This window comes from Acipenser ruthenus, chromosome 22 (genome assembly GCF_902713425.1).
Source record: "Acipenser ruthenus chromosome 22, fAciRut3.2 maternal haplotype, whole genome shotgun sequence".
Classification (NCBI taxonomy): Eukaryota; Metazoa; Chordata; class Actinopteri; order Acipenseriformes; family Acipenseridae; genus Acipenser; species Acipenser ruthenus.
In genome coordinates, this window is record NC_081210.1 from 862,193 (window position 1) to 889,998 (window position 27,806).

At 47.5% G+C, this 27,806-nt stretch overlaps 2 protein-coding genes across 5 annotated transcripts; one reads left to right on the top strand and one right to left on the bottom strand.

Annotated features, from left to right (window-relative positions):
- Positions 1-78: 78 nt before the first annotated feature.
- LOC117973652 (transcription factor AP-4-like) lies at positions 79-9,207 on the bottom strand. 3 transcript variants are annotated; one of them, XM_034926638.2, is made up of 7 exons: positions 8,645-9,199; positions 4,456-4,621; positions 3,739-3,837; positions 3,149-3,319; positions 2,698-2,826; positions 1,563-1,724; positions 79-1,158 (listed from the first exon to the last, which is right to left on the bottom strand). In XM_034926638.2, exons 1-7 carry the CDS (start codon positions 8,974-8,976, stop codon positions 1,003-1,005), a joined length of 1,215 nt encoding a protein of 404 aa, XP_034782529.2. In that variant the 5' UTR covers positions 8,977-9,199; the 3' UTR covers positions 79-1,002. The 3 variants fall into 3 exon arrangements, with proteins under 3 accessions (XP_034782529.2, XP_058851708.1, XP_058851707.1); XM_058995725.1 differs by lacking the exon at positions 8,645-9,199 and adding an exon at positions 7,953-8,056; XM_058995724.1 differs by lacking the exon at positions 2,698-2,826 and having other exon boundaries at positions 8,645-9,207.
- A 3,088-nt stretch (positions 9,208-12,295) lies between these two features.
- Positions 12,296-27,424, top strand: LOC117418482 (zinc finger protein GLIS2). 2 transcript variants are annotated; one of them, XM_034927107.2, is made up of 7 exons: positions 12,296-12,992; positions 19,903-20,141; positions 20,318-20,463; positions 20,869-21,051; positions 21,569-21,702; positions 22,756-22,874; positions 23,317-27,424. In XM_034927107.2, exons 2-7 carry the CDS (start codon positions 19,973-19,975, stop codon positions 24,066-24,068), a joined length of 1,503 nt encoding a protein of 500 aa, XP_034782998.2. In that variant the 5' UTR covers positions 12,296-12,992; positions 19,903-19,972; the 3' UTR covers positions 24,069-27,424. The 2 variants fall into 2 exon arrangements, with proteins under 2 accessions (XP_034782998.2, XP_034782997.2); XM_034927106.2 differs by lacking the exon at positions 12,296-12,992 and adding an exon at positions 15,772-16,021.
- Positions 27,425-27,806: the final 382 nt, after the last annotated feature.

Sequence of the window (27,806 nt, forward strand, 5' to 3'; positions counted from 1 at the left end):
CTTTAGAAGTACTGGGGGGGCAAGCATGCATGGCTTGATTGCTTTTGCAGGGAAAAATAATAACAGTAATAATAATAATAATAATCATCATGTAGTTTATTACAAATTGCCGTACACGTACAGGGACATCAGTGTGTCAGTGTGTGTGTGTGCGTGTGATTGTGAGTGTACAGATGAATTGTCTGATACTTTGCACCAGTAACCAAACAAATATCTTAGCATCCCAAGATGATGTGGTGTAAACTTACAGCATATTAAAATGTGGGGCTTAATATTGATCAGGAACAAGCGTGTGTGCGCGCAGGTAGATACACACTGTAATACACAGCCCATGTTAATGGACTCATTAGCCCATTGTGTTTTACTTGTGGAATAGCTTATTCTGTGATGTTAATGCCCTCACAACACAAAAGCTTGTTGCATCAGAAAGCAGCACGACAGTCTTTCAGTTTTAAACTAACACAATCATCACGGCTTCAATAAAATGTAAACTTGGCTAAGTGCTGTTTTGTTTTTAAGTAGCATACAACACGTAGGGTATTTTAAGACGGGTCATTTGGATGAGATTTGAGTGGAAACCCTCAAAGTGTTTCTCGGGGTGTGTGTGTGTGTGTGTGTGTGTGTGTGTGTGTGTGTGTGTGTGTGTGTGTGTGTTAATCCAGTATGCACAACATATCCGTGAGGCACACCCAACGGACGTAACATTTCCTCTACCCAAAGCCTGAAAACGATTCCCTCACAGTGTCCAGCTGTGCAAAGCCTCCCCAGAACAAAAACAAATAAAAAGGGGGTTGGGTTAGGGTTTTGGGGAGGGGATTTTACATTTATATAAAAAAAAAAAAAAAAAAAAAATCCTTGCTTTAGTTTTGTACAGTATCGGTAAGGTCTGAAAAAAAGACCTATTTGCGTTGGGTTGCAAATTCAGCTGACACTCCGTGCCGAATGGCTCATCCCCCCGGCAGCGTCGCGATCAGCAGCAGCAGCGAGATCCTCCTCCTCCCATCAGGGCAGCTCCCTCATCCTCTCCCCCTCGCTGTCCGACGCCGTGTCCGAGTCGTGGCCGAGCTCTGAGAAAGCCCTGACTGGCGTGACGATCACCGCTCGCCGCTGCTCCTCGTCGCTGGGCTTCTCCTGTGTGCCCTCGATGTGCTGGATCGCCTGGGCAGAGGAAACAAATCAGCATCCGGGCACAACCTCGGAGAAACTACCAGCTGCAGGGTGAGAGGAGTGCTCACACTGTGCACAACGATTATAGAGAGAGGCACCATGACCCTACACACCCTGTATGAGCTTCTTAGAAATCCCAAACAGAACAGGATCAGTCAAGACATAAAGCATTGCGGCTGCTCTTTTTACTTACGAACTGGGAGAAGATGTAATAGAACACTGACGGGATTGGTTGACTTGTCTTTTGTGAAAGAAACGACAAGGATTACATTGAAAAAGATACAGATCTGTGTATCGCTAGGATACGTCCAGCCAAGGTAATCGGTTTCTTGCAGACACTTCTAGCCCTGTCTCCTAACACTATTTCACAGACGCTCCCTCCCTTTGCTCCCTACCTGCACGATGGTGTCCAGGTTCTGTCGTGATGTGGACACCGTGTTGATGACGGAGGTAGGCCCCATGGTTACCACGGTGACGTGATGCGCTGCTGGGGGCGGGGCTGGCACGATGACTGTGGCGTGGTGGGTGGGCTCAGGGGGGGAGGCTGGCAGCAACAGCTGAGAGGAGGAAAAAAACAGAAGGGAGGGGCCGTGTTACTGAACTGTCCAATGAACAGATTGAGAAGGTGGTAAGCTGCTGGGAACACAGAGCGAAAACAGGCTGTGATGTACAGCATGTACGTTCCATCCAACATAAATCAGTTCAAATTTATAAAATAAAAAGTATATAAAACTGATGAACGTTTATAGCAACAGAGCTGTGAAAGGCAAAGGGCAAGGACTTTTATTGCTGTTTATTAGTATTCTTTTTAAACTGAAATGTGCATTTTTCTTTTTTTTGTATTATTTACATGACTTTCATAAGCGCTGGTGTTGCTCTTTTATTAGCTTCGGTTAACCCTACTTCAACTGCAGCTTAATTAAAAGTGCTGTTACAGTGCCCTCTGTTGGACAACAGTGATAATACTAGTGCTACTCCATATCCTGGATTATTATTATTATTATTATTATTATATATATTTTTTTTAATAGCATTAGGGAATCCCACCTGGTATTCCGAAAGGCAATCCCAGGATAACCACAGATATGTGATTAATATAACCCCCCCCCCACACGCAATTCTACACTTTAATTATAGAACTCTAAACAGCCGACCGGAGCAGTTGTGTGAATATCAATTCAGTTCAAAAACACCTCCAGTCAAACTCCAGTGACAAGGTGAACTGAACTTGTGAGGCTGCTTTTAGCATGCAAGCGTTTTACAGTTCATCATGAATCCGCACTGTATTTTATTCCTAACACAGAGATGGAAATAAGACTCCCATTGCAAAGCACTTTGATCCACTCCTGGTTTTACTATGGGGTTTACAATCAGACCCACCTGAGCTCGTTACCTATACCCACTGCGTCTAATCAAGCTTGCATTAAAACCTGGACTGGGTGAACCTGCTATACACTGGGAGTCCTGATTCCAGCCCTGTCATGATCAGCAGAATTGCAGGCAGTGTGTTTGCTGGGGAGCTCTGCTGACCTGGCAGGTCTGTGCGGGCGGCTGTGTCTCTCTCTCCCTCTCCAGGCTCTCCAGCTCCTGCTCCAGCTGCACCTGCTGAGCGATCCCCTTCAGTTTCTCGGGGTACATGTGTGCCTCCAGAGTGCGTGCCTGTCGGGGAGGGGGGCAGAGTTCAGACTCGAGTCAGGACCCTGGAACCAGGAGACCCCTGAACCCCCACCCTTCAAGAGATACAGAAATCCCTCCCTCCCTCCCTCCATCCCCAGAGTCATCACTGAGAGAGATTTACTGCATAAACTACCCCCCAATGGTGCAGCTCACGCAATCTATTTTGCAGAAAGGAAAATAATAAAGCACTCCAGCAGGTGCACTCCTGCACAGAGCCGCAGAGGCACATCAGTCACTGTTGTCATGAGGATCTGTTTGGTATGTGTTTGTTAGAGAGAAACCTGTCCCACTCCTTGCTGCTCACCTGCTCTTCCAGCATCATCCTGACGGCACGCTCCTTATCCAGCTGCTGCCGGAGCTCGAGCATCTCCCGGCGCAGGTCCTCCGCCTTGTCATCCTCCAGGATGTCAGGGGAGCCGATTCCCTCGTCCTTCTCCTCGGCGCGTCTCCTCTTCGGGGACGAGCTGCCGAACTCCTGGGAGGAGGGGGGGGGGGGGTTAGAAACAGACCTGGCAGCAGTTCCAATTACAGCAGAAGTGCAATTAATCACGATCTGCACAACTCCAGTTGGAAAAGGCAACGTTAGCTAGTCAGTAATGTTAGCTAGTTGGGGCACCTGCTGCATATCATTTTTTTACCTGAGTGCTCCGATCGCAGATTCAATGTTTCCGTCTTGATTCCAGATTAAATTTCTCGTTTATCAACATTTCCTTTCTTGAACTTTTTTTTTTGTGTTGCTATTCGTGCTCACTGGATGGTGGTGTCAATTTAGCACTTTAAATGAATACCAACATTTAGCACAACGCGAGCCTTGTGGCAATAAATCACACGGGACAGCGCCAGACAGAGTCCAGACTACCCTCAACACCCCGAAAGCAGCAAGCCAGCGGGTACCTGGATGAAGCGCTTGAGCTGCGTGTTCTGCTGCAGCAGCCGAGTCTTTTCCTGCTCCAGTGAGAAGATGTACTCTGCTGTCTGCTGGAGAATGGCAGCCTGCAGGGGAGGAGAGATGTTTAAATGAACCACACTGCACACAGCTGGGAACTTTCAGGGAGCGAGGAGGTTTGGAAGAAGGGGGTAGACCATTACAATAACTGCATTCATTAAAGTACTACCCCCACCCCCCTCCCTCTGGTCCCTGAAGACACAGATTAAAATTCGGTATGCCAAAATGACTTCATAGATCAGCACATGCCAGCTCTGCTCTGCTGCGTTTCACATTGCACGGGTCTGATTACAGGAATGGAAGACTCCAATTGCATAGCAGTTTGATCCTTTGCTGGTTTCACTAGGAGTTTAGTAAGATAGACCTGAGCTCGTGGCTAGTCAAGCGAGCCTGCAGTAAAACCTGGAATGGGTGGAAACTGCTTATGCAAGAATTCTTATTCCCAGTCGCTGGATATCAGCAAGAGACACACAACACAGGCAGGCAGGCTGTGCTGTGACGGACCCAGGCGATCGCATCATCATCATCATCATCCCTGCCTCCTCTCATCACAAGACAGGCCAAGCCCTCGGGTTAAGGACTGCTGCTGGCTTCCATGAGAAAGCACACAAAGCCTCCTTTTAAACTGCCCGTCCGGCCCGGTGTCTCTGCTGGTACAGACTCACCTTGCTGAGCTTCTCCCCGTCAGTGTGTGGGATCAGTGTTTTCAGGGACTGGAATCCTGCGTTGATGCTCTGCATGCGCCGGCGCTCGTTGCTGTTGGCGATCTCGCGTCGGATGCGCCGTTCCTGGTCCCGCTGGGTCTCTGGCGTCAGGGGGATGTTGGCCAGGCTGCAAGAGGAACACAGAGTCACCATGCGTCAGAACCACGGCCACGCCAAACAAGAGAAGGCAGTTTAAACACCAGGAGCACAGCCATCAGTGGTTATTGATTGTACCTTATGGGATTTTAATACACACACACACACACACACACACACACACACCCCCATTTAAAAGAAAGCCTATTCACATTTGTTTTCCATTCGCGTGTATTTATTACAATCCGTTTTGATGGATTCCACAACGTTTTTTATGCATGAAAACACTGCTTCGCTGACCGTCAGACCCGCAAGTGTACTACAGACTTTTGTGAACATGTAAGTTACAAACACAGCTGCCGCTGAATTGAACAAAACCACAACCACCAAGCCCCAATCGAACAAACAAACACCCCATCTTGTATGGTGCGGCAGAAGGACTCCCAGTGCAGCCTCGCTTTAATGGAGCTTCACAGATGTGGGTCTATTCACCGGAGTCTCTACCTGAAACCATTGTAAAGCTGGCTAAAGCACAGGGTTTAAGAGACCAGCTGTGAATCACACAATAAGGCTTTCAGCCCACGTCCTTTAAACCACAGTCCTGTGGCTCTGCCGTGTTGCACTATCAGGGCCTTTCAACAGCAATTACAGACGAACACTCAACACAGAGGGAAGAGGAAGAAGTGAAAACTGAACGCCGCTGGAAAGCAGGTTCTCACTGGGGGCTACTGTGGAGGAAGCAATCGCACCTCAGGACAGAACGTCAAACACACCAGGAACGTAGCGCCTGCTCTGCGGGCATCACAGCCACTGCTCAGCTGCAACAGGGAACAGTTTAACAGCATCACCAGGGACTTCCTTTGGAGCAAGACCCTGGGGATTGCAGAGTGAGGACTGGGAGAGAAAGGCTTTTCATCTCAGCTGCTAAAACAGAGGCACCGTGTGTGGCAAATGATGCTTCTGCTCGGGGGACAACTTATTTATTGAAGCTTGAACCCTACAAAATCTGGATTAGCTAGGTGGACGTCGACAGATAACAGGAACTGCAAAGCGCATCTCTTACTGGAAGTGCAGGCCTCATACACAGAACCCCCTTCTCCAACAATCCCACTTCTTCAGCTTTTTAAACACTGCAGGCCTGTTCTGCATGCTTCAAAAAGCACCAAGCCCATCTGCTAAGGTTTAGTACATGCACCTTGGGACTGGCCGATTATTACTGAAGACTGTAAACAGACTCTAAAACACAACACACTGCTCTTAGGACAGATGAATAAACACTGAACAGTGATAATGTTCCTAGTGTTAATAAGAGGTAAGAGAATGAATGGACAGTTCAGGCTTTTAAACTTGCACCGCAGTGCATGCTGGTACTGTTTACCTGTCTCAGGTACCTTTCACAGTAGGACTGCACTGAGAATGCATTGGGGTGTGAGTTGAAAAGGCTGAGCTGTCCCATCAGAGTACATGGAGTCATATCAATTAACCCTCATCAGGAGTGACCATCTGAATTGTGAACAGGGGCTGAACAGCATCATCTGAATTGTGAACAGGGGCTGAACAGAATCATCTGAATTGTGAACAGGGGCTGAACAGAATCATCTGAATTGTGAACAGGGGCTGAACAGAATCATCTGTAGAATGAAGCTGGCCAGTGTAACTGCAATGCATGGGGGCAGTGCGAGTGACTGCAGCACTGGGGGCTCTGCCTGCATGTCAGTGTGCCCCACAGCCCGCTTGGGAGCTGCTGCTGTGGTATTTTATGCAAGTGCAAGAAAAGCCACAAAGACAATGTGTGGGGTCTAGAAAAAGTCAAGCCAAGTTAGCATAAAAGGATCAGACATCTAAGGCTGGTTTCACAGACCCTGTTTAGCACTAATCTTGGACTGTCTAATGCTACTTCAGCTAAAACAGTCCAAGATTAGTTCTAATCAGGGCATGGGAACTCAGTTTATAAAGATGTGACAGCAAATAAAAAGAGCAAAGTCAAGGTAAAAGGAGCAGATGCATGTAAATGTGATCCTATATACAGTATAATCAAGCCCATTTTGAATGCCAGTAAACTAAGAGGAGTTCACACACTGTACAAGCTTCCAGAGCTGCGTGTGGGGAGGGATGCAAGTGAGTTTAAAGTAAATAGCCTGTAAATAGTGGATGAAACTTGCTGGGCTTGCACTCAGGCATGTGAAAGGTGTAGGGGGAGTGTGAGAAAGTGCATTGGGTGGCATTGCCCAGGCTCCTGAGAGCTACACCAGAATTCCTCTGAAGATGTTTTGAGTTATTATAACTTATCTCCAGCCCTTCCGCAGCTGGCTGGCTTCAAAAACAAACAGAGAGGAATGATATGTAGTGACCAGGCTGTGTCTGCAGGTTTTGTGTACGACAAGTAATTCGTTATATACAAGCCAACATTCACAAGAAATATGGCATGTCCACCTAACAAAAATAAATCAAAAGTTCAAGTCTGGCAGCCAGAGGCCATGAAACTGCTGTTGGGTTGTATTAGTCAATTATTGTACAACAAAGAATCTTAATTACACGGTTTTAAAACGGAATACATACACACACACTAACTTTGACACAGACTATGGGAGAGGACGGTAAACTCCCCCAACGATAGCACAGCGGCCTTTCATACATTCAGTACCGCCTTACTTTAAATCGTGTGAATTGAATTTTTGAAACACACAATGAAACACGTAATTTGTCACAAAAAAAACTACAATTAAATAACAAAAAAAAAACGCAAACGCGAACATGCGCTTCCACATGGTGTGTACCCGTTATTTCGCTTAATGACGTAATGTTTTAACCAAGTTATAAATTAATACAGTAAAGTGAACCAAGTCTTTCATCGCCAGCAGTTTGAATGCTCAGTGCACGAAAGAAAGTGTTGCAGCGTGCTCACTGCGAACCAAACTACAAATCCCGGGGTTCTCTGCGGCTTTTACTTACGACGGACTACATTTCCCAGTCAGTTTAAAAGCACCCCCCTCTCTCCGTCTATCCCTCCGCCTCCCTCTCCTCGGAAAGGGATGCAGACACAGAGACAGGCCCGTCTCAAACACGCACACACCCCTTTTATTAAAGAGTACTTAATAAATCTTTGCCGAAAGGCGAGGTGCTAAAACCCGAGCCGATTCGCACTCTCAAAACGAGCATAGCCCCTTTCCTTTGAAGCGAGACCCGACATCTGGCGCAGTTCAAATAATTCACTCGGACCACCGTGAGCCTCTGCGCCATTACGAACAATGCGATCCAGCTTCGCATATGCAGGCAGCATGGCTGAGGGGGCAATTATCACACAGCCGCAAGTCAACGCGGGACTAGCACTGTAAAAACAATGGGAAATATGCCAAACAGACCGTAATGCTACCAATAACATCGTGCTTCTTCCCCGCCGTTCATTACCCAGCAAGATGTGTGCAAAATATCTAACAAAAAAAAACACCACACAACAAGCATGGCCGCAAACAGCCACAATACCCGACTCCCTACACCTCGCAAAATAAGCTCCCAAACCGACAGAAACTCAACGGATGTCCGGCTCAAACACCCCGCTTTCAAAAGAGGGGACCCAGATACAGCACCACAAATGCAAATACGCTTATCTGACAGGCGGAGCGTTGCAAAATATTCTATAAGCTTAACACAAACAACCAGCCCCATAAAGCAAGCAGCGTGGCTGTGCAGCAGGCGAAGCACGTGGGTTAGGTTTGCTAGACACATTTTTTTTTTATCAATTTCACCCTGAAATTAACAAAGTAAGGATAACGCAGCGTGCGCAGCCCCAATAAACACCCTACTGCCGAGCGCCCAATTAATGCAATTAAACACCTCGGGGCGACTCCTCCAGACCCACACCTCCCAAAAGTAATCCACAACATAACAACCACACGCCTGCACACGACACACACACAAAAAATAAAAATAAAACAGAAATCACGGATCAAGCGTGCAACTCCGAGCAAGCGGGTGTGATACAGTGTTATTAATGCGGGTCATTATAACGTTAACGTTCTCATTCATCAATACGTAATAAACAGCAGGTACACACCTACAGAGCCCCCCGATGACTTCTTTCTCCGTTTTTCTGAAATGCTGTAAAGACGACAGCTTCTGACTCGGTACCATGAAGTACTCCATGCTTTCGTCTCCAGTTTCGATTCCGCTGTTAGCTCCCTTAATGTTCCTCCACGATTCCACGCTGCTTTGTTCTTTTTTTTTTATATATTGGTGTTGCAAGCCCCCCGTATCGTGTGCACGAGTTGTAATGTTATTCGTGCTCTCAGCTGATGGGGTTTCCTCTGTGCGTGTGTGTGGCGCTCTCTCTCTCCCTGTCCGTACGTGTGCGTGTGTGTACTTTCTGCAGCTGATCAGATGTCTCATACAAGGCGGGAAACAGCTGCTAAGAATCACTCAGCACTGCCTAACCCTCCTTCCGCAGAGTAAGGAATTGCATGTAAACAAAGGACTATTTAAACAGACAAAAAACAAAATAGACTCGTTGGGGAAAAGGGCTAAAGCGAGGGCTGCTCCTAATGTATTTAATGTGAAATTACGGTGCAGGCGGAGTTGCGGAAGACTGGGGCGGTTTGCACTAGACTAGGGACAAAATGTGAATGGGGATGGTTCGTGTGTGTGTGTGTGTGTGTGTGTGTGCTTGTGAATGCGAGCGAGGGAGTGCGTGTGTTTTTCAGTTCATTCGCCTTCATTCGCCACTATGAAGTGATCCGGCCTCATCAGCTGACGAGTTGGCAAGCATAGCAAAAAACAGCAACAATTCAGAGAGAAAAAAAATAGGGGAGGGAGAAAAAGAGAGAGTGACATTGAAACAGCTGAACTTGTACACCATTTTAGGGATGAGGAAATACTGAGAGAGAGAGAGAGAGAGAGAGAGAGAGAGAGAGAGAGAGCTCTGCACAGGCTTGCTGCGCACCGCCCTCACTGCTAGTGTTGGTATACCGCATAGCAAGAACACAAAATGGGAGCGATGAGTCAAGCAACGCTCCAGGAAACGTGCGAGAGAGGTTACAACGTGCACGCACGACAACCTAAACACGCACAAACCAATATATCATTACAGACTGCAATTATCGCTAGAAGCAGGACATTAAATTGAGTTACACAATACTCAAAAAAAAAAAAACATAATTGTAGTCTGTCAACAATACTAGTACATTTTGAAAGCTATTTTTTGTGTTACAGTGTTGGTATCCCATGATAGTGGACGGTATATCGGCAGGGTTTTGTGACCAGCCAAGATGATGGGGGTCATTACCGTATCTAGTAATTACAAAGCTGCTGCTGGTCCACAGACAGCAACTGAGGCTCACTTCATTGTTTTTACATTTGATACCAAATCCGTGGTCATTACCCTGAAAAATAATTCAAGAGGTGCTGGCCTAACTAACAACACACTATTTTCACTGTGCACATTTTACAAACTGTGAAAAACGCTAGCTGATTGAAAATCTATTGAAAGAGTGAGGCTTGTCGTTTGCTTTACTGCCAACCTTATCGTGATGAAATGAAAGTTAAATATAGCATTTAAGATTAGGTATATGCTGGTATTAAGATTTCTACATTCTTATCCATTTTACATGTCACCCACCCGCATCCTACCACGGGGACAGCAATGAAAAAAACTATTATTTCCTTTATCTCGGGTTAAATAGAAACAATACATTAAAACAGATGAATAGCAATACAAATAAGTGAGTAACCATACCACGAATACAGCCAGGCCAAGCCATTACATAACATACAGCAGGAGGGATCAATATGTCACTGAGGTCGGAGGTCTCACATGTGGAGTCAGACCACCCCTGATCTGGACAATGCAGACGCCAGCACCCTTCCTCTGTTCCCAGCAACAACAAACAGCCCAGCAGCATACTGACTGCATTGAAAGAGACAGTAAGGGACTGCAGGTGAATCACAAGACAATTACAATAAGGTCACTTCATCCTGGCCTTTCACTGTGTCTGATGTGCAAAACCATGCTCTCGGTCACAAACTGGGGAAGATTATTCACTCGGTAACATAGCAACGTTATATTAGACAGCCGACGTGGCATCAAACGCACACCCTGTCTGACTAAAACTCCTAGACTTCGTTGAAACTGCAAGAAACTCAAGGTGCTGTGTAATGCTGTGGTGAATCTCTGCACTATATTTGGACCTGTCTCACTGTGCCGGTTAAAATGCAGAAGGATGTTAGGCAACTTTCCCCCCAAGCTCCCCAGAGTGAAAGCACATTTGGATGATAAATTCTGCAATTAAACCTCTAAGGAGGTAAACGGATATTTTTAAAATCCAATTGCACTGTATCAAGGCACTGTTGCTTGTGATAGTAGGTTGTGTAATGGTTAGAACTCTAGCCTTTCATCTTTGGATTGATTCTGACCTGGTAACTACTAACTGCTACCAACCAGATAAAAACCAGCCTAACCACCAGTCCTAAACAACTGGAAACCAGCTAAATATGTAAGGGAGTCACTCCTAGGGCTTGCTACAGTGCATTGACTGCTCCAGTCCTGGTTTGTTACAGGATGTGTTGGACTGTTGTCTCCTGTGCCTCAACGACAGCGCACCCTAGTGGCTGTAAATGGTGAGATGAGTGTTTGCACCCATTATACTGGGCGGGTTGTGGGACAGAAAAGATATGGGTGCTATAATAATAATAATAATAATAATAATAATAATAATAATAATAATAATCTGCATACAAGGAATAAGGCCATCAATGGAAAAAGAAACAAACTTTGCTACAGTGGAAACAGAATTTGATGTGGGCTTGGCTAAATTGCATTTTGAACGAACTCATGGCACTTGAACTCACTAATCAAAAGAAAGAATATGACACGAGTTAGGGCAAGTTTTATATTCTAGTTTAACCAATAAATATGCACATACAGTACAGTACAAAGCACCCAAGCTACAAATATTATTTTACTTAGTAACGTCACAATTAACTGTTTTTGCAAGGTAAGATATTTTGCACCATAATTGTGCTTTTTACTTTAATAAATTATTTGTGGTTTGTTATTAAGTAGAAGTGGGTTTATGCCTATTACATTTTCAACCTTAAATACAAAAAAAAACTTTTGATTAGTTTTCTCAGTATGCATTAACTTGCAAACATAACTCAATGTGTAATAGCTTTAGCTACAATACCCATTTGAAACCTAATTCATAAACTATATATGCGTGATTTATCTTAAATTCTGGCTCTATACAGTGCGATATAACACGTGAAAAAAAAACAACGTTTTGACAAGAAATATACACATTAAAAGACACATTTTAAATTGAAAGGCTTCGCAGAAAAATCTTGGCATTGCGATTTGCAGCATGTTAGCTAGTACAGACTACTCTATAACCTTTGTTCTTACTGAAGTCATTGTATTTAGTATTTTGCCCTTAATTGTACTGTAATTATTGATATGTATTTTTGTATACAACTGTAAGTCGACCTGGGTAAGGGCGTCTGCTAAGAAATAAATAAATAAATACATAAATAAATAATAATAACAAAAAAGGCAATACAATGCACACACTGACTCGGCCATTTAGGAAAATGTGGCCGAGCTCTCGGCGTTAAAAGAATCCAGGAAGCACGACAAGGGCAAAACACAGACACGGCCCGGTTTTCATTAAAAATAAAATGTCCTAGCGGTGCTTTGCAAAACAAACCCAGGCCTGGTCTGAGGGGCGAATGGGCGGAGCTGCACACATGCGCTGAGCTGGCAGGGTCCGGGGCTGGTCTTCGAGGAAAGGGAGACACGGCGGGCTGACTGACTCCGGTCGGGGCTTGTCTAAATCAGACAGCCGCTTCGAAACCTCCCCATCGCCCGTCTCTGTGCGCACTCGCGGAGGAACCCAGGGGCGACGGTCGGAACTGGGAAAGACTGCAGAGGCACCCCCTCCCCTCCTTCATCCTCCTCCCTCTCTCCTCTGAGGCCCCCCCGCGACCACCATCGCCACTAAGCGATGCACTTTTTATATTCCAAATCTTTCTTTTTCTTCTTCATTATTTTTATTTAAAGAATGCAAGGTTACTCTTGTAATTCTGAACGGGTTTCTGAATGCGCAAGGACGTGCATATTCCTTGGAAACTGACAGATGGCAACAACCTTTTTTTAAAGAATCCATTGCATCAATTTTTTTAAAGTATTTACTAAAAAAAAAAAAAAAAAAAAAAAAACAGATGGTTTTCAACGCGATTTTCTACTCTTTACCACCTTAACTCACCAAATCAGACAGTTTTTTAAAACGGCGAAGGGAGCGACCGCTAAAAAATAATTTTAAAAAGCTCGTTTGCAGCAAAAGAGGGGAAAAAAAAAAGTTTACCCCCAAAAACAGGAGATTACGACCATTCAGCGAGACCCGGGCATTCCAAAGGTAACGTTGACATTTCACATGCTTCTGCAGAGTACGCCAGGCGTGCAGACTTTACAATAATATTAATGTACGTTCTTTGCTTTTATATTGTATTGTTGTTGTTGTTGCATTAGTTGAGATGTGGCATCGTTCGGGGTTTGGAGAATGCGTGACCTAGTTTCTCGAAGATGATCAAGAGACACTTCCATCTAGTGCCTTGTGTTCCTCACGCTGTTGTACGTGCCTCTACAGGCACTGTATTTATAATGCTTTTGGCACTGTATTTGCTACCCGGATTCTTTAAAGCCCGTCTCTCCGTTGTTATTAATATCCAATAAGTGAGGTTTATACTATTGTGTACCTAGCAGTGGGCAAAACCCGTCAGTTAGTTCACACTCATTTTACAGCAAGAGTTATTTATAGTGTTAGTGAATTAATTTGGGGTGCTTGTGTTGTTAAGTCACAGGAAGCTGTCACCCTGCTCTGTTGGGACTGTGAATGCTGGATAATGCAAACTAACTGAACCGTCAACAACAATGTGCTACAGTAACAGGGATATCCCGACACATGCGATGGTTCGAACCTTGTGTGATGGTAATAAAATCAAATTGTCATTCATGATAGACTGTTTTGTTAAACTGACAAACTTGATTGAGATAGGCGGAGAGCATGTGCAGTGTTCATAAGTCAGATTCATCCAACCACGTCTCGTGAGTGAATTTTCTGTCCACGTTGCTCTCCGGTGCACGTTAGGCAGTGTGGAGGTTGTGTGTGTTGGGCTACTCACCAGTGTTCTGTGCCAGGCTACAAACTAAAGCTGAACACCTCTGTGCTAATCTCTGTTTGAAATTGCTTAGGCTGGTAATGAAAACCTGGAATGACTCAAACCGCTATGCAGTGGGAGTCAGTGTGGCTGAGCTGCATTCTTCTTTTGGTAGTTTAGCAGCCGAGCCCGATTTAAAAGTCACTGCTGGTAAACAAACAAGAAACGCGTCCTCAGATAACCCTGGGCTTTGTAAAACAGTCAGGTATCTAATGACCTTGTTTATTGCTGGTCGATTGTTAGCACTAACTAGCAGCAGAAGCTGCTTTCCGCAGCTCCAGAGCTCTCTGGGAGAGTCCCCCGCGTGGCGTGCTTCGACGGTGGGGGCCGCCGGACTCCTCCTGCTCTAATTCCTGTCGGAGGTGGCCGATGGCTAGGTGAGCCGATGTCTGGGTCGTGGGCTGAGGGAGTCGGGAGGGGGGGGGGGGGGGTGAAAGGCTTCTCAGCTGAACACACAGACGGAGAGGAGGAAAGAGAGAGGGGGAGAGAGCCTGCTGTATTGACCTTGTCCCAGTGCCAGGAGGCTGGCTGGAACACTTGCCCAGAAGAAACAGACTCCCAGTCTGCACTCTTAACAGAGAGACTGAGAGGCATGGCGCCCAGGGGCTGCCTGCTCCCCCTCTGCAGTTGGGGGGGTCGGGTTCAAGCAGCTCAGCAATGAGCAGTAAGAGTCAGGTGGAGAATCGAAGAGAGGTTGTTGACAGTGGTCAAATGTCTGCCGGGCTGGAGGTATTGGGTTTGAGTAGCTCAGTTACGGTACCTCTATCTCAATCGTGTAACAATCATCTTGCAACCCCTTTTAAACACTCATAGACTGGGAAATCTGAAAATAGCGAGTTGTAACATCTTGGAAACTCTGAGGAATGTCCTATTTTGGTGGTGACCCTCCTGTCGGCCAAATATGAGCAAAATCCTAAAACAGAGCGGTTGAAGGCTTTCTCAGATTGGGGCGTTCTCTATATTCACTCTGCAGACCTCTCAGCTATTGCTTTCTGTACAGTGTGGAGTGCGTCACTGACTGCTGTGAATCCCTGGCACGCCATGGAAATGAGGCGTGCATTGGCAGCCAATTCAGTTCTGCTTAGTGGAGAATAGGCACTGCGGCCTTGTGCCCAGAACAGAGGCACTGCGAGGAAGTGAGTCCGGTGTCTTAGAGATGAGGCACTGGGAGGCAGTGAGACCTGTGTCTTAGAGATGAGGGACTGGGAGGCAGTGAGACCTGTGTCTTAGAGATGAGGAACTGGGAGGCAGTGAGACCTGTGTCTTAGAGATGAGGGACTGGGAGGCAGTGAGACCTGTGTCTTAGAGATGAGGCACTGGGAGGCAGTGAGACCTGTGTCTTAGAGATGAGGGACTGGAAGGCAGTGAGATCTGGGGTTTAGAGCTGAGAGTCTGGGTGGCTGTATGGCTTAGTGAGTTTTGCTGAGGGACAAAAAGGCAGTGTGGCACAGTGGTTATAGTTGAGACTAGGAGGCAGTGTGGCACAGTGGTTAGACCAGAGGACTGCGAGGTAGCGATCTGGGACTGGGAGAAGAATAGCAAGTGTTGCCAAGATCTCGAAGGAAGTACGGCCTTGTGGTTAGAGTTTGAGAGACTCTGCGGCAGAAGTATTCCTCTCCACCCTTGTACCGGAAATCCTGCGATACCTACTGCATCTGCAGGACATATGGCTCTTAAACAAGGACTTGGCTGCATTGAAAGAGTCGCTGCCCCTGCTGTAGTGTTGTGCTTCAACACAGAGAGTAAAGAAATTCAGTCCGTCAGCAGCTGCGTTTCACTCTTATCTTTCAAGCCACGTCAGGAATAACAGAAAGGATTAAGCAGGTTGAAACTCCCCAGCCGTAATTAAGTGGTGGAAACCGATTTGGGAGTGGTGGAGGAGGAGGAGGAGGAGGAGGGGAGGGGAGGGGAGGGGAGGGGAGGGGAGGGGAGGGGGGGGGGGGGGTGGAAATTTCCTCAGAGATTGCTGGCCAGACAGCCGTGGTTGCAGGGGGTTTGGCGTGCCAGAGCAGAGGAAGTGGTCGCTGATGCATCAGATCAGCAGCTCCGAGGAACTCGAGCGTTGCCTCCTTAAATCCCCCCTCCCGAATGGGCCGACTCCCCAGCAGTGGGTCAGGTAGCGCTCGGTTACAGCAAGGCCATGAGAGTGCCGCTCTCCCTTTCTCTGCTCTCGGACGCAGAATTCCTCAGCGTCTGAGAGTGCTGGCTCCATGCCACCGGCAGCACGGTAAGCTAGCCTGATTGCCAGCTAGGGACAGCACTCCTTCTGATGTTTCTTTTTTCTTTTTTTTTCCTTTCTCCTGGCCAACGCAAGTCTAACAGGTGTGAGTCTTGTCTTTCTCTTTGCCTGCCTGCCTTGTCTACCTTTGGGGTTATATTTTGAATCTGATTCAGTTAGGCAACCAACTCTGAGCTCCCATTTTGTGTTGTTTGTTCTCACAGAAAATAGTAAAGGTTTGGAGGCTTGCTGTACATTCCTCGGGTAGCAGGCAAGAGAGGGAAATTGAGAGATGATAATTACTGTGGAGGAGAAATAGACAGATAGATACAAAATTGAAAACAAACATTACTGCATGGGGGAGTCCCAACCGCACAGATTGACATGGCAACAGAGAGGAGGAAGGGTTAGGGAGAGAGAGAGAGAGAGTGTGTGTGTGTGTGAAATGGAGAAGCAGGAGGAGAAGGAGGAGAGGCTGTTGTGTGCAGAGGCCCATCCCTAGCTGAGTGGAAATTGAGGTTTCCTGTCTCAGATCCCTCTGCCTTTTAAGCAGGGAAGCAGGGAAAGAATCAGTTTATTTAGGGGGGACGGGGGACGTCTGCCAAGACTGAGGTTAAGGGCAGCCCTGTGAGCAGTCAGGGAGGCAGAGCCAGAGGGGCCAGCACTAGGACTGTGGACACTGCTCTGTGTGTGTGTGTGTGTGTGTGTGTGTGTGCGGGTGCGGGTGCGGGTGTTAATTCGCGGTCAGCCCGCGTCGTCTGTAAGTTTTACGCTAGTTCACCGCTTTCCGTTATTTCACAGTTTGAATGTTTTGATCCTCAAGTCAGATAGTGAAATAAAGAAGCAAGCGCGTGACTCTCAATACCTTGTACTATAGGATGCCCTAAGCAAGCTTCATCACAGCTGGGCGAACGGTCCTCCTGTAAGACATGTTGTGTAAATACCTTGCAGGGGTCGGGGGATATAAGAAGTCATTTATAAGAAGGAATTGCGTGACTCGCCCACAGCCTGACGAAAACAGAAAGCCTAGACTGCTGTACTCTGAGGGTCATGCCATCAGCTGCAGATTATAAGAATCACGCCCCACCAAATAACAGCTTCGGGTGGAAACTACTATTCACAGCTATGTATATTCCAATGAAGGGCAGGGAACAGGTTGAATTCCACTGCAGATCAAAACATGCAACCATGCGTGTACAAACTCATGCTCAGGGCTCGACACTTCCTAGCGTTTCACTTGTTTTTTACTCACTGTTGTTTAAAGGAGAAAATAAACTTTTTTTTTTGTTTTGTTATTATTTTAATTATTTTAAGCACCAGCTTCAAGCACGGACGGGAAAAAAATGAAAGAACCCCCAAACCTGCCTCAGCTACAGTAAAGTGGTTCAGTCCTGCTGAAACACTTTGAAACACTGAATGGCAAAACATTAGGTGAACATATTCCCCATGCTGCACTGCAATGACACCTGGCTCTTAAAGGCTAGATCTGTGCTTGCAAACTGAGATTCTCTGTTACAGGATGTGCATGCACAACAGGAGTCCCAGGCTTCCTTCACTGCCACCTGAGCTACTTAGATCTCTGGTGGTGGGCAGTCGTGTACTGACATGCCTCAATTTTAATAACATGCTTCCATTGAGAAAACAGTTAAGCAAATCCTGCCTGACGGCACACACTTTTTATTCAGCTCCACTGGCTAATCCATCGCTGCCGCTTGTTCAAAGAGGCCCCGTCACAGGCATTGTAGAAGGGTGCTCCTGTGAGACAGAGCCTTCAAAGGAAGCAGTCCTGTCCTTGCTCACGGAGCAGTGAAATCAGTCCCTGGGTAGGCAGTTCCAAGTATGATCCAGTCCAGACATTCTTGCAAAGTTTGTGTTTCAATAAAATATTTCGTCGCTTAATGATTAAAGGAGTGCCAGGCGGTGATCAAGGGCAGGGTGGGGTATTTAAAACAGAGTCGTTGTCCATTGATAGAGGCCCTTTGGAACGTTCAGTGGGGATTTTGCACCGGTGTTTTTCTCAAAGCCCTGACAAGTGAAGTGGTTCTCTTATGTGAGCAAGTTTGGGGTTGCCAGCCGTGCTGCAGTGGAGTGCTACTCAACACAAGAATACAACCTGACTTCTGAAAAAAAACATGCGGTGTCCTGCTGAGGGGGGAGAAGAGAAGACAGAGAGAGAGAGGAAGTGTGGGTGTGTTTGAATAGTGCTGAGGGATTTGGAACAGTACAGAGAGGGGCCTCTCTCGGGGGGGGGGGGGTGGGGGGGGGGGTGCTGCTCTGTGAACTCTCCCAGCAGGGGGTCACGGCAGCTCCCCCGCAGAGACAGTGCAACATTCCACATTCTCATTGCTGACACTGACACTGGTCTGTACCAACGCAGAGCTTTCCCAGGAAAGGGAGGGAGGGTCTGATTCATTCCAGCTGCACCATTGTTTGCATAGGTCTACCTTTAGCTGTACTGTAGGTCCCGGCATTCTTCTGCAGGGAGCTGCGTGCAGGTGCCATGCGTTTCATGTGCGATGCTGGGTTTGCAGTTTAAAAAAAACCCTAAGAATGATATAATCGAGGAACTAAAATTAGGTTTGATATGAAACGTTTTGGCACCTGCACGCAGCTACCTGTAAAAGAACTGCTGCCGGCATGCCTACCATGTGAAAACGGATGCACCTTCATTTTAAAGTGTTTGTTTCTTCGAGGGGCGGGTCGGGCGGGGGAGGATGGAACAGTACGTGTTTTTGTTCCATCCAGGTCCTCAATTAAAAAAAGCAAGCTCGGTGTCAGTGCTCCCAGTGCTCCCAGTTACCCAGCACAGGGGAAGAGGTGAATCTCAGTGGGGAGAACACAAGCCTCCGTTGTTAGTGTGTGGACCTTGAAGGCAAGGCTAGGGTTGACACCTTTAATTAATAAACAGCGTCCCTGGTAATTATTATCACAGGGCTTCAGACAAGCCCAGCACCCAGTCCTGGGTTTCACAGATACCTGCAATTAAGTATATTATTGAAACGCCAGGAGTCTGATGGTAAATAATGTGTACCTTCCTTATACTTCTCACAACTCTTTTTAGTAAACCTAAAACTCAGGTGTGACTTCAGTAACAAGGTGATGAGAAGTACAATCAGATTTACCAGGTGCTCGCTGGGCTGCAGTGTGGAAGGCAGTGGGTTTGAGTAGCTCAGTGGTTAGAGTGCTGGGCTGCAGTGTGGATGGCTGTGTGTTTGAGTAGCTCAGTGGTTAGAGTCCTGATCGATTATCAGACTGTCATGCTGTCCACACTGTAAATAGCTCAAAAGCGTCTTTTAAGGCCTGTGTGACACACTCAGGAACGCCGAAGCTCGTCTCTGAGTTGTCTGATCTCAGATGCCAGGTCATGCTCAAAATCGCTCGTCACGAACAATCTGCTCAGTGGCTCCGATACAAATCATTCTGGATCAATTGCTTGAACAGAGCCTGGCTCGCTGAATGCGCGCGCGTGTGCGTGTGCGTGTGTGTTCACAGGGTCTGAAGAGTTGATTTCCGGAGTTGGGCAGGGCTTGTGGGGGGTGTACCATCTGGTTTACATTTGAGAAATTCCTTTGAGTGAGTGCAAAGGTCTGTGAGGTGGGGCTGGGACTGGGCTGTGAGTGAGTTTGTGTGTGTTTGTGTGTCTGTGTGTTTGTTTGTATATCTGTGTGCTTGTATGTGTGAGTTTGTATTCTGTGAAGGAATAGGAATTTACACTTGCGTGCGGTGGACGCAGGTCTCACCAGATGTACTTTTTCTTGAACTTTATTTTTGTATTCGCAGCACAGTCGTGGCAGGGGATGCAAGTTGCTAGCATTCTTCATCCATTAAGCATAGATTAGCAGCCTTCACGTCAGCCGCCCTGCCTGTAACAGTCTGTGTGTCTTCTGCAGCTGGGCTGTCTGGGCTCCCTGCCAGGCGTGTCTGTGTGTAGCGCCTGCGGAGCTGCCCGTCGCCGAGGCGATGCTGTCCCTAGACGAGCCCCTGGACCTGAAGCTGACCCTGTCGAATGTGCGGGGGGCGAGAGGGGACCCCCCTACGGACTCGCACAGCGCCCGGCGGTGCCAGCTCAAGATGGCCCCGGACGGAAGCGCGGTGATCATACCAGCATTACCCTCCTCCCCGCGCACAGGTGAGGGGATTGTAATACTCCTCCGTCTGTCTGTCGGCTGCCCGTTCAGATAACAGAACCCCTGACCCGCTACAGGGATAGAAATAGGACAAGCTCAGGTGTGTCTTATTAAACTCACAGTAAAACCAGGAATGGATCAAACTGCTGTGCAACAGGAGTCTTATTTCCACCCCCAGGTCAGTCCACACTGCCCCGCTCTCAGTCCCAGGAGAAGCCTGAACCCCGAAACACAGCCACCCCCGCGATGGGGCCCAGCCTGTCCCCGGCCCCCGGCCCCGCGGAGCTGTCTGAAGGGAACGGGGCGTCGCCCAGCTTCAGCAGGGTGAGTACGAGGCGCAGCGAGCATGCCGTTAGCCCAGACGTTTGTTACAGTTTTGCCTTCTGTTTCAGTGTTTTGATGTAATGGATAACAAATACGTGTGGAGTGAAGAGAGCGTTCTGCAAGACAGGGCCTGACGTTCATTATATTCACACAGTTTCACACGGATGTTGCCTTTTTGTTTTTTGATCAAGGTGTTCCCTCTCTGTATCATTTTCGTTATACTTTTAGGTCATGTTTCTGTATGATTTTGTCATGGTCAATACATGTCAAGTTTTTACGGGTGCAGGAATGGTGTCAGCCCTAGGGTTTGATTCATCCAAGATTATCAGAGAATTCATGCAAATAACTACAATGAGAGGTTATGTGCTGCTCCACCCCGCTTCACACAAGTGTTTGTCCTTGTAGGATTCTCCACCAATCCGGTACTTTGAGGGCGGGGCCAGTTCCCAGGCTTTCCAGTTCTTTCTGCCTATTGGTACAGGTGGTGGGCTCCACCTACCATCCTCCATGTTCATTGGCCCTCCGAAAGAGAAGCCCGCCTCCCCGGAACTCACCGCCGACGAGCAGCTGGCCTGCCGCTGGGTCAAGGTGAGTGAAATAAAGAGCGTGATACTGTGGGAGTGAGTGTGCGAGAGAGCTGTTAATTGCACAGCCCACCTATGTGACATGCCCCTGCAGTGCTTTAGTTACAGCATGTGCGATGTGGAGAATGCAATTAAATAAAGTGCACTTTAAAAAGGAACAAAGCAGCACTGACCAATCCTGTAATTACAGAAGCACTGCATGAAAATGGGTTTAAAAAAAACCCAAACTGTTTTATACTAGCGAGCGCCTCCAAGTCTGCAGTGTCCCTGTATGTCAAACGTGGACGCTCACAGTGTCCAGTATATCGGAGGGGATGCAGATTTGGAACCCTAATGGACGTCAATGGCAAGTTCCACTTGTCATAGAGGATATTATTTTGCTTACAGTGTGCAAGCTGCATACTGAATTTGTTGTTTTGATTGTGGAGTGTTCTTGTAAAGCACAGTGACCATGCAGAGCTGCAGTAGCTCACCCAGGTGTCCTGTCCTGCCCTTTCACCTCTGATCCTTCCTCTTCGCAGTGCAACCTGCTCTTCGATTCGCTGCAGGACCTGGTTGACCACGTGAACGATTTCCACGTCAAGCCTGAAAAGGATTGTGGGTACTGCTGTCACTGGGAGGGCTGTGCCAGGAGGGGGCGTGGCTTCAATGCCAGGTAGGAATCCTCTCAGCAGGCACTGCTTTCAGTTCCAAGTGTCTCTCTGTCTCCCTGATGCAGCTCTGTTAGTCTGTCTGTCTCCCTGATGCAGCTCTATTAGTCTCTGTGTCTCCCTGATGCAGCTCTGTTGGTCTCTGTGTCTCCCTGATGCAGCTCTGTTGATCTCTGTGGCTCCCTGATGCAGCTCTGTTGGTCTCTGTGTCTCCCTGATGCAGCTCTGTTGGTCTCTGTGTCTCCCTGATGCAGCTCTGTTGATCTCTGTGGCTCCCTGATGCAGCTCTGTTGGTCTCTGTGTCTCCCTGATGCAGCTCTGTTGGTCTCTGTGTCTCCCTGATGCAGCTCTGTTGATCTCTGTGGCTCCCTGATGCAGCTCTGTTGGTCTCTGTGTCTCCCTGATGCAGCTCTGTTGGTCTCTGTGGCTTCCTGATGCAACTCTGTTGGTCTCTGTGTCTCCCTGATGCAGCTCTGTTGGTCTCTGTGTCTCCCTGATGCAGCTCTGTTGATCTCTGTGGCTCCCTGATGCAGCTCTGTTGGTCTCTGTGTCTCCCTGATGCAGCTCTGTTGGTCTCTGTGTCTCCCTGATGCAGCTCTGTTGGTCTCTGTGTCTCCCTGATGCAGCTCTGTTGATCTCTGTGGCTCCCTGATGCAGCTCTGTTGGTCTCTGTGTCTCCCTGATGCAGCTCTGTTGGTCTCTGTGGCTTCCTGATGCAACTCTGTTGGTCTCTGTGTCTCCCTGATGCAGCTCTGTTGGTCTCTGTGTCTCCCTGATGCAGCTCTGTTGATCTCTGTGGCTCCCTGATGCAGCTCTGTTGGTCTCTGTGTCTCCCTGATGCAGCTCTGTTGGTCTCTGTGTCTCCCTGATGCAGCTCTGTTGATCTCTGTGGCTCCCTGATGCAGCTCTGTTGGTCTCTGTGTCTCCCTGATGCAACTCTGTTGGTCTCTGTGTCTCCCTGATGCAGCTCTGTTGGTCTCTGTGGCTTCCTGATGCAACTCTGTTGGTCTCTGTGTCTCCCTGATGCAGCTCTGTTGGTCTCTGTCTCCCTCCTGCAGGTACAAGATGCTGATCCACATCCGCACCCACACCAATGAGAAGCCGCACCGCTGCCCCACCTGCAACAAGAGCTTCTCACGACTCGAGAACCTCAAGATCCACAACCGCTCGCACACAGGTCAGTGTCGGGGCAGCCCAGCTGCAGGGCCGCTCACAGTAAAAGCATAGCAAAGTGCAACAGAGCACAGTCAAAGCATGGTAAAGCATATTAATAAACATGGCAAACCAGATAAACTATGGTAACCATGGAAAAAGCATGGGATAAAACTGCAAAAATAGCACGCAAAAATGCCCTGGTAAACTTGTATAAGGGTTATTCGGGAGACTGCACAGACCTGAACAGTCTGATTTGTTGAACCGTTCCACCATCCTTTTCTGGATCGTGTTCCTCTTGTCCGGTCTGCTCAGTGAGCAGCTCCACAAACCCGCTCCTGTTCACTGAACTACAGTAACATGTCTGGGTCTGTGCGTCTCACTAGATGACACCCTTATCACTTATCCAAGTCTTTAATTCCTTTCAGTTTCTTGAAGCTGTGTTTCTCTTCCTGTTCCTTTTCCAGGGGAGAAGCCGTACATCTGCCCGTACGAGGGCTGCAACAAGCGCTACTCCAACTCCAGCGACCGCTTCAAGCACACGCGCACGCACTACGTCGACAAGCCCTACTACTGCAAGATGGCGGGGTGCCTGAAGCGCTACACCGACCCCAGCTCCCTGCGCAAGCACATCAAGGCACACGGGCACCACGTGATGCACGAGCAGCAGGGGGCGCTGCGGCAGGGGGGCAGGGGGGCGGAGGGTCCCTACGTCAGCGGGACGCACATCATCATCCCCAGCCCGGCCGCCCTCTTCGGCAGCCACGCCCTTCAGGGACTGGGCCGCTCCCTGCCTCTCCCGCTGAGCGCCCGGCCCCTGGACCTCAGCACGCTGGCCTGCGCGGGCTTGGGGTCCCCCTCCCTGGGCGCCCTGGCCAACCCAGTCCTCTCCCTCAACAGTACTCCAATCGGCCTGGCCAAATCGCCCATGGTGTCTTCCGGCTTCTCCGCTAGTGGTCTGGGGCTGCCCCTGGTTTCCTTGGTGACCGGGGGGTTCTCACAAAAAAGCGGGGTGCCGTTCGGGAAGCACTCCAAACTGGCCAGCTCCAAGCCCGCCAGCAAGCTGAGACCCAGAGGGGAAGACCTTGGGGGCATACCTGGGACTGTCCTGAATCTCTCCACCGGGGCAGGCGCTCTCTCCAGCCCTGAGTCGCTAACCCAGGGCTGGGTGGTCATTCCTTCTGGCTCAGTTGTCCTCAAACCGGCCGTTGTAAACTAATCCACATTCCTGGGGGGGTGGGGGGTGGCTTGGAGGGCAATCAGTAGATGTCAGGATGTAAAGGGGTCGCTCATCCTGAAGCTCAGAGCTCAGATAACATTTCCTTTCCTCTATACAGATTTCTTAAAGACAACGGTGGACAGTACCACGTGATGGCATTACTTTTCTCTTGTGCAACAGGGAGGACCGTGGTTTTGCTTTGTGCGTTTTTAGGGGCAGCTTGGCAGAAACAGCTCAGTTACAATAGCTCTAAGCTCCTCTCTCTTTGGACTGGCGGTCATGCTGTCCATGGAATTCGGTCACCTGGTCATCCCATCGGCTCTTCTGCATTTCTGATTTACATGCAATCACACCGAACATTCACCCGGAACACTTAAGTCGCACGTTTTGAGTTGGTTTTTTAAAGATATTTACCGTGGATAGATCCACAGAGATCTATGAGATCTGGCATGTCTGGTTTAAGCCTGTTTACCTGTATTGGAAAGTGGCTGCCAGTTTGACCCCAGTTCTTTGAAGTTGTGCCTTTTGAATCCTGCCCTGTCCTGTGCAATTTGTAGAAATGCTAATAACATTGAGCCCGGTGCAATCTGTACACATACTGATAAAATAAATAAATAAAATAGAACCTAAACACATATCTGCTTAAATTGGCTCAAACAAGCGGACGAGGTGGGAAATTTCCACCATGGGACGTTAATTCAGTAAAATGACTTGCCGTGGCCAGACACCAACCCCAGGGGGAGCCAGGGACCAGGTCATTCTGAGAGAGTTGAGCCGCTTTAGGAAGCACCTGTGTTGAGGGCAGGATCCCATCCCAGGTGTTCCCTAAGTGGGCTTCTGAATCTACCAATTCTCCTCCCTGCTGCAGCACAGTGACCAGCCTCTCCCTGCTCTCTCCTGCTGTAACGAAGGCACTTCAGAAACACAGGGATCATTCCCCAAGGACATTTCAATTCATTTTTTTTTTTTTTTAAGACGAGACATTTTCTCATGTCGACGTTGCTTTTTTTTTTCGGTGTGGCCATACCGCCAGCCGCGTGTTGTAAAAGCCTAATGCGTGCTGCTGGGAAACCAGCCCCCACTGGGACTTGTCACGTTTGCAGGACAAGGCGGACTGGCAGGGCAGGTAGCTCACTTCCGCTGCTTAGCTTGGCTCAGCTCCTCGGGGAGGAGACGTTCAGCAGACACGCTGCCGGCTTTCCTTGGAAACAGAGACGAGCGCTCAGCACAGAACAGCGCAGATACAGGGTTGCTGCTGGAGGGAGAGAACCATCACCGGAGTGGATAGAGCCAGGCACCACAGCACTGGAACAAGCTTCTAGGAGCACCGACAGCACTGCAGCGCAGCCTTGAAACAAGTGGTCACATGGAGCAGGTAATGCACCAACAGTGAATGCATTTCCAGAACTGTGACTTTAAAAAAAAAAAAAAAAAAAAAAAATTGGTGCCGTTGACAATCTTGAGTAAAGAGAATCATGCCCTGCATGACTTCATCTCCAACCCATACTGGAATAACGAGGCACAAGTCTGTTTTTACTTTCAGAGTTTAGAGTAGGAATGCAGTCTTGGTGTGGTGTCATCCTCGATGACCACTTGCCCCCACTGCCCCACCCCTCCTCTGAAACCCCTGGTCCTCCATCCTTCCACGCTTCAGACTGCAGCGCTAAACCCCACCAGCTTGTCAGCCCAGGACGGCTGAAGCAGCTTCCATCTCTGCTCAGAAGAAGCCTGCCGCTTCCTGTAAATCAGGCTGTGACTCAAAGCGTGATTCATGCAATGGGATCCGAGACAGGACAGTAAACAGGGCTGGTGCTGCTCCATAGACCCCCACACAGTGCTGTCCAGCGCACTGTAGTGGAGCGAGCCAAGGTTGACACGGACCCGCCCTGGGTCCAATCTTTAAATATAATTATAATTATAATAATAATAATAATAATAATAATAATAATAATAATAATAATAATAATAATAATAATAATAATAATAATAATAAGCTGTTTGACCTATTAACCCTTTGAGCACTCACCTGCACTTTCAACAAGCAACCTACACCCCCTCCCTCCTACTCATTTGCAACGATAGTCTTCATCAGGAGGGTCTTGTGAATGGAAGGTCGTGGTTTGTAACTCAGTGTCTGCACGGCGTTTCCTTGTGCCCAGTATTTTAACTGTAGTTGAAAGTAATCGTTTCCATCAATGGAGCTTTCAGTTTCTTTTTTTTTCTTGGGACTGCGTCCCACATAGCGATCTTTGTTCTATTCTGTGATTTTGTTATTCTATATATTATTATCGCAGTATGTTTAAGCTTTCTTTGCTGCTCCTTGACTGTAGATTTGCGGCGGAATGATTATTTTCCTTCACTTCCCCGTGCCGTCGATGCTGCTGGTCAGTAAAAACCAGTCTAAGTGTTAAAAGAACAGTGTTAAAATAAAGGAGAAAAAACCGATAACTCTCATCTCAAAAAATACTTTTATTGGTTAAAAAAACATTTAAAGAACGACTTAGCATTGCCTTCATCCTGCTCGACGCTGTCATAAACCAAAAAGCAACGTTCTGAATGCTTCTTTTAACCAGTTTTTTTTTGTGATATGCGAGTTGCAGGGTTTCCTTTCCTTGATTTGGATATTGTGTTTCACCCTACGCACAACAGCTTCTTTTCGATCCTCGTGTTACTGCCGAAAGCAAAGCCAGCTTGAGACTCACCGGTCCAGAACTGTGCAGTTAATGCAGGAACCACGGAGGCGGCTGCATGCAGATAAGACTAGCAATCTCGCTGCCCTTCGACCAGTACCTCACTTTGCCATGACCTCCCTGCAAATACCAACAACCGTTCAGATTCGTAGCTTCTCGCTCCCCATCCTGAATACTCCAGGCAAGTACGTTTGTGAACTACAGCTTTCTTTTATTTTTTAGTATTAATAAATGAATTAATTAGCCACCACAGTACGCATTAAAAAGGGATGCCTTGGTTTGAAGTGTAAATATGCTATGGCAGTGCACAAAGGGTTAATATTAGACGAAGGCCTGGGAAAGGGCCAGTATCAGATTGTTTTTTTTGTTTATTTTTGCACATCAAGATATTTTTTAATATCAGTATTTTTAATGGTTCGAAGTGCCTTATATTATAATTAAAATGTAGAGGATATACAGTATATATATATATATATATATATATATATATATATAAAATAAAATAAAAAACTATATATATATATATTTTTGTGGCTCCAGTACTGAAGTCACATGTTGCAGAATTTTAGTTGTAAAAGTCTTAATTGGTACAACATAGCAGTGTGCTCCTGTTTTAGAGGGTGTTAACTATGTCAAAAAAAAGTTGAATAAAGTTGCATTTGATAACTGCCCTGTGTCTGACTTTACCTGCAACTTCAGTCACTGATGCTCAGGAAGTACTGTGTGGTCTTTTCTGTGCCGGCTGTATAAGGCAGCCTATATAAACCACACTGTAATGACTACACCAGCTAAGACAGACTAACTAAAGGGGTCATTTCATGAGACACACAGACGCGCACATGTATTTAATATCCCTTCAGTCATGGTTTTTTAATTAGATTTTTAGAAAAAAACTGTGTGAACTCTATAGAGATGTTTGAGATGTTTCCCTGCCAAAACTTTGTAAAAAAACAAAACCCTATGCATTTTAAAATAGGTACATAGACAGTGAAGTGAACATGATGCAATTAAGCACGCAGTGACTGATAGGGAAGTGAACAGCTTTGGC

Bases quoted from the DNA above. Each gene is read 5' to 3' on its own strand.
- LOC117973652 (XM_034926638.2), bottom strand. From the start codon at position 8,976: ATGAGACATCTGATCAGCTGCAGAAAGTACACACACGCACACGTACGG. The intron at 3,838-4,455 runs GTGAGTCTGTAC...CCTCCCCTGCAG, and splicing joins ACGGGGAGAAGCTCAGCAAG to GCTGCCATTCTCCAGCAGAC. The intron at 3,320-3,738 runs GTACCCGCTGGC...CCCTCCTCCCAG, and splicing joins AGCTCAAGCGCTTCATCCAG to GAGTTCGGCAGCTCGTCCCC.
- LOC117418482 (XM_034927106.2), top strand. The intron at 20,464-20,868 runs GTGAGTACGAGG...TTGTCCTTGTAG, and splicing joins CGTCGCCCAGCTTCAGCAGG to GATTCTCCACCAATCCGGTA. The intron at 22,875-23,316 runs GTCAGTGTCGGG...TTCCTTTTCCAG, and splicing joins CCACAACCGCTCGCACACAG to GGGAGAAGCCGTACATCTGC.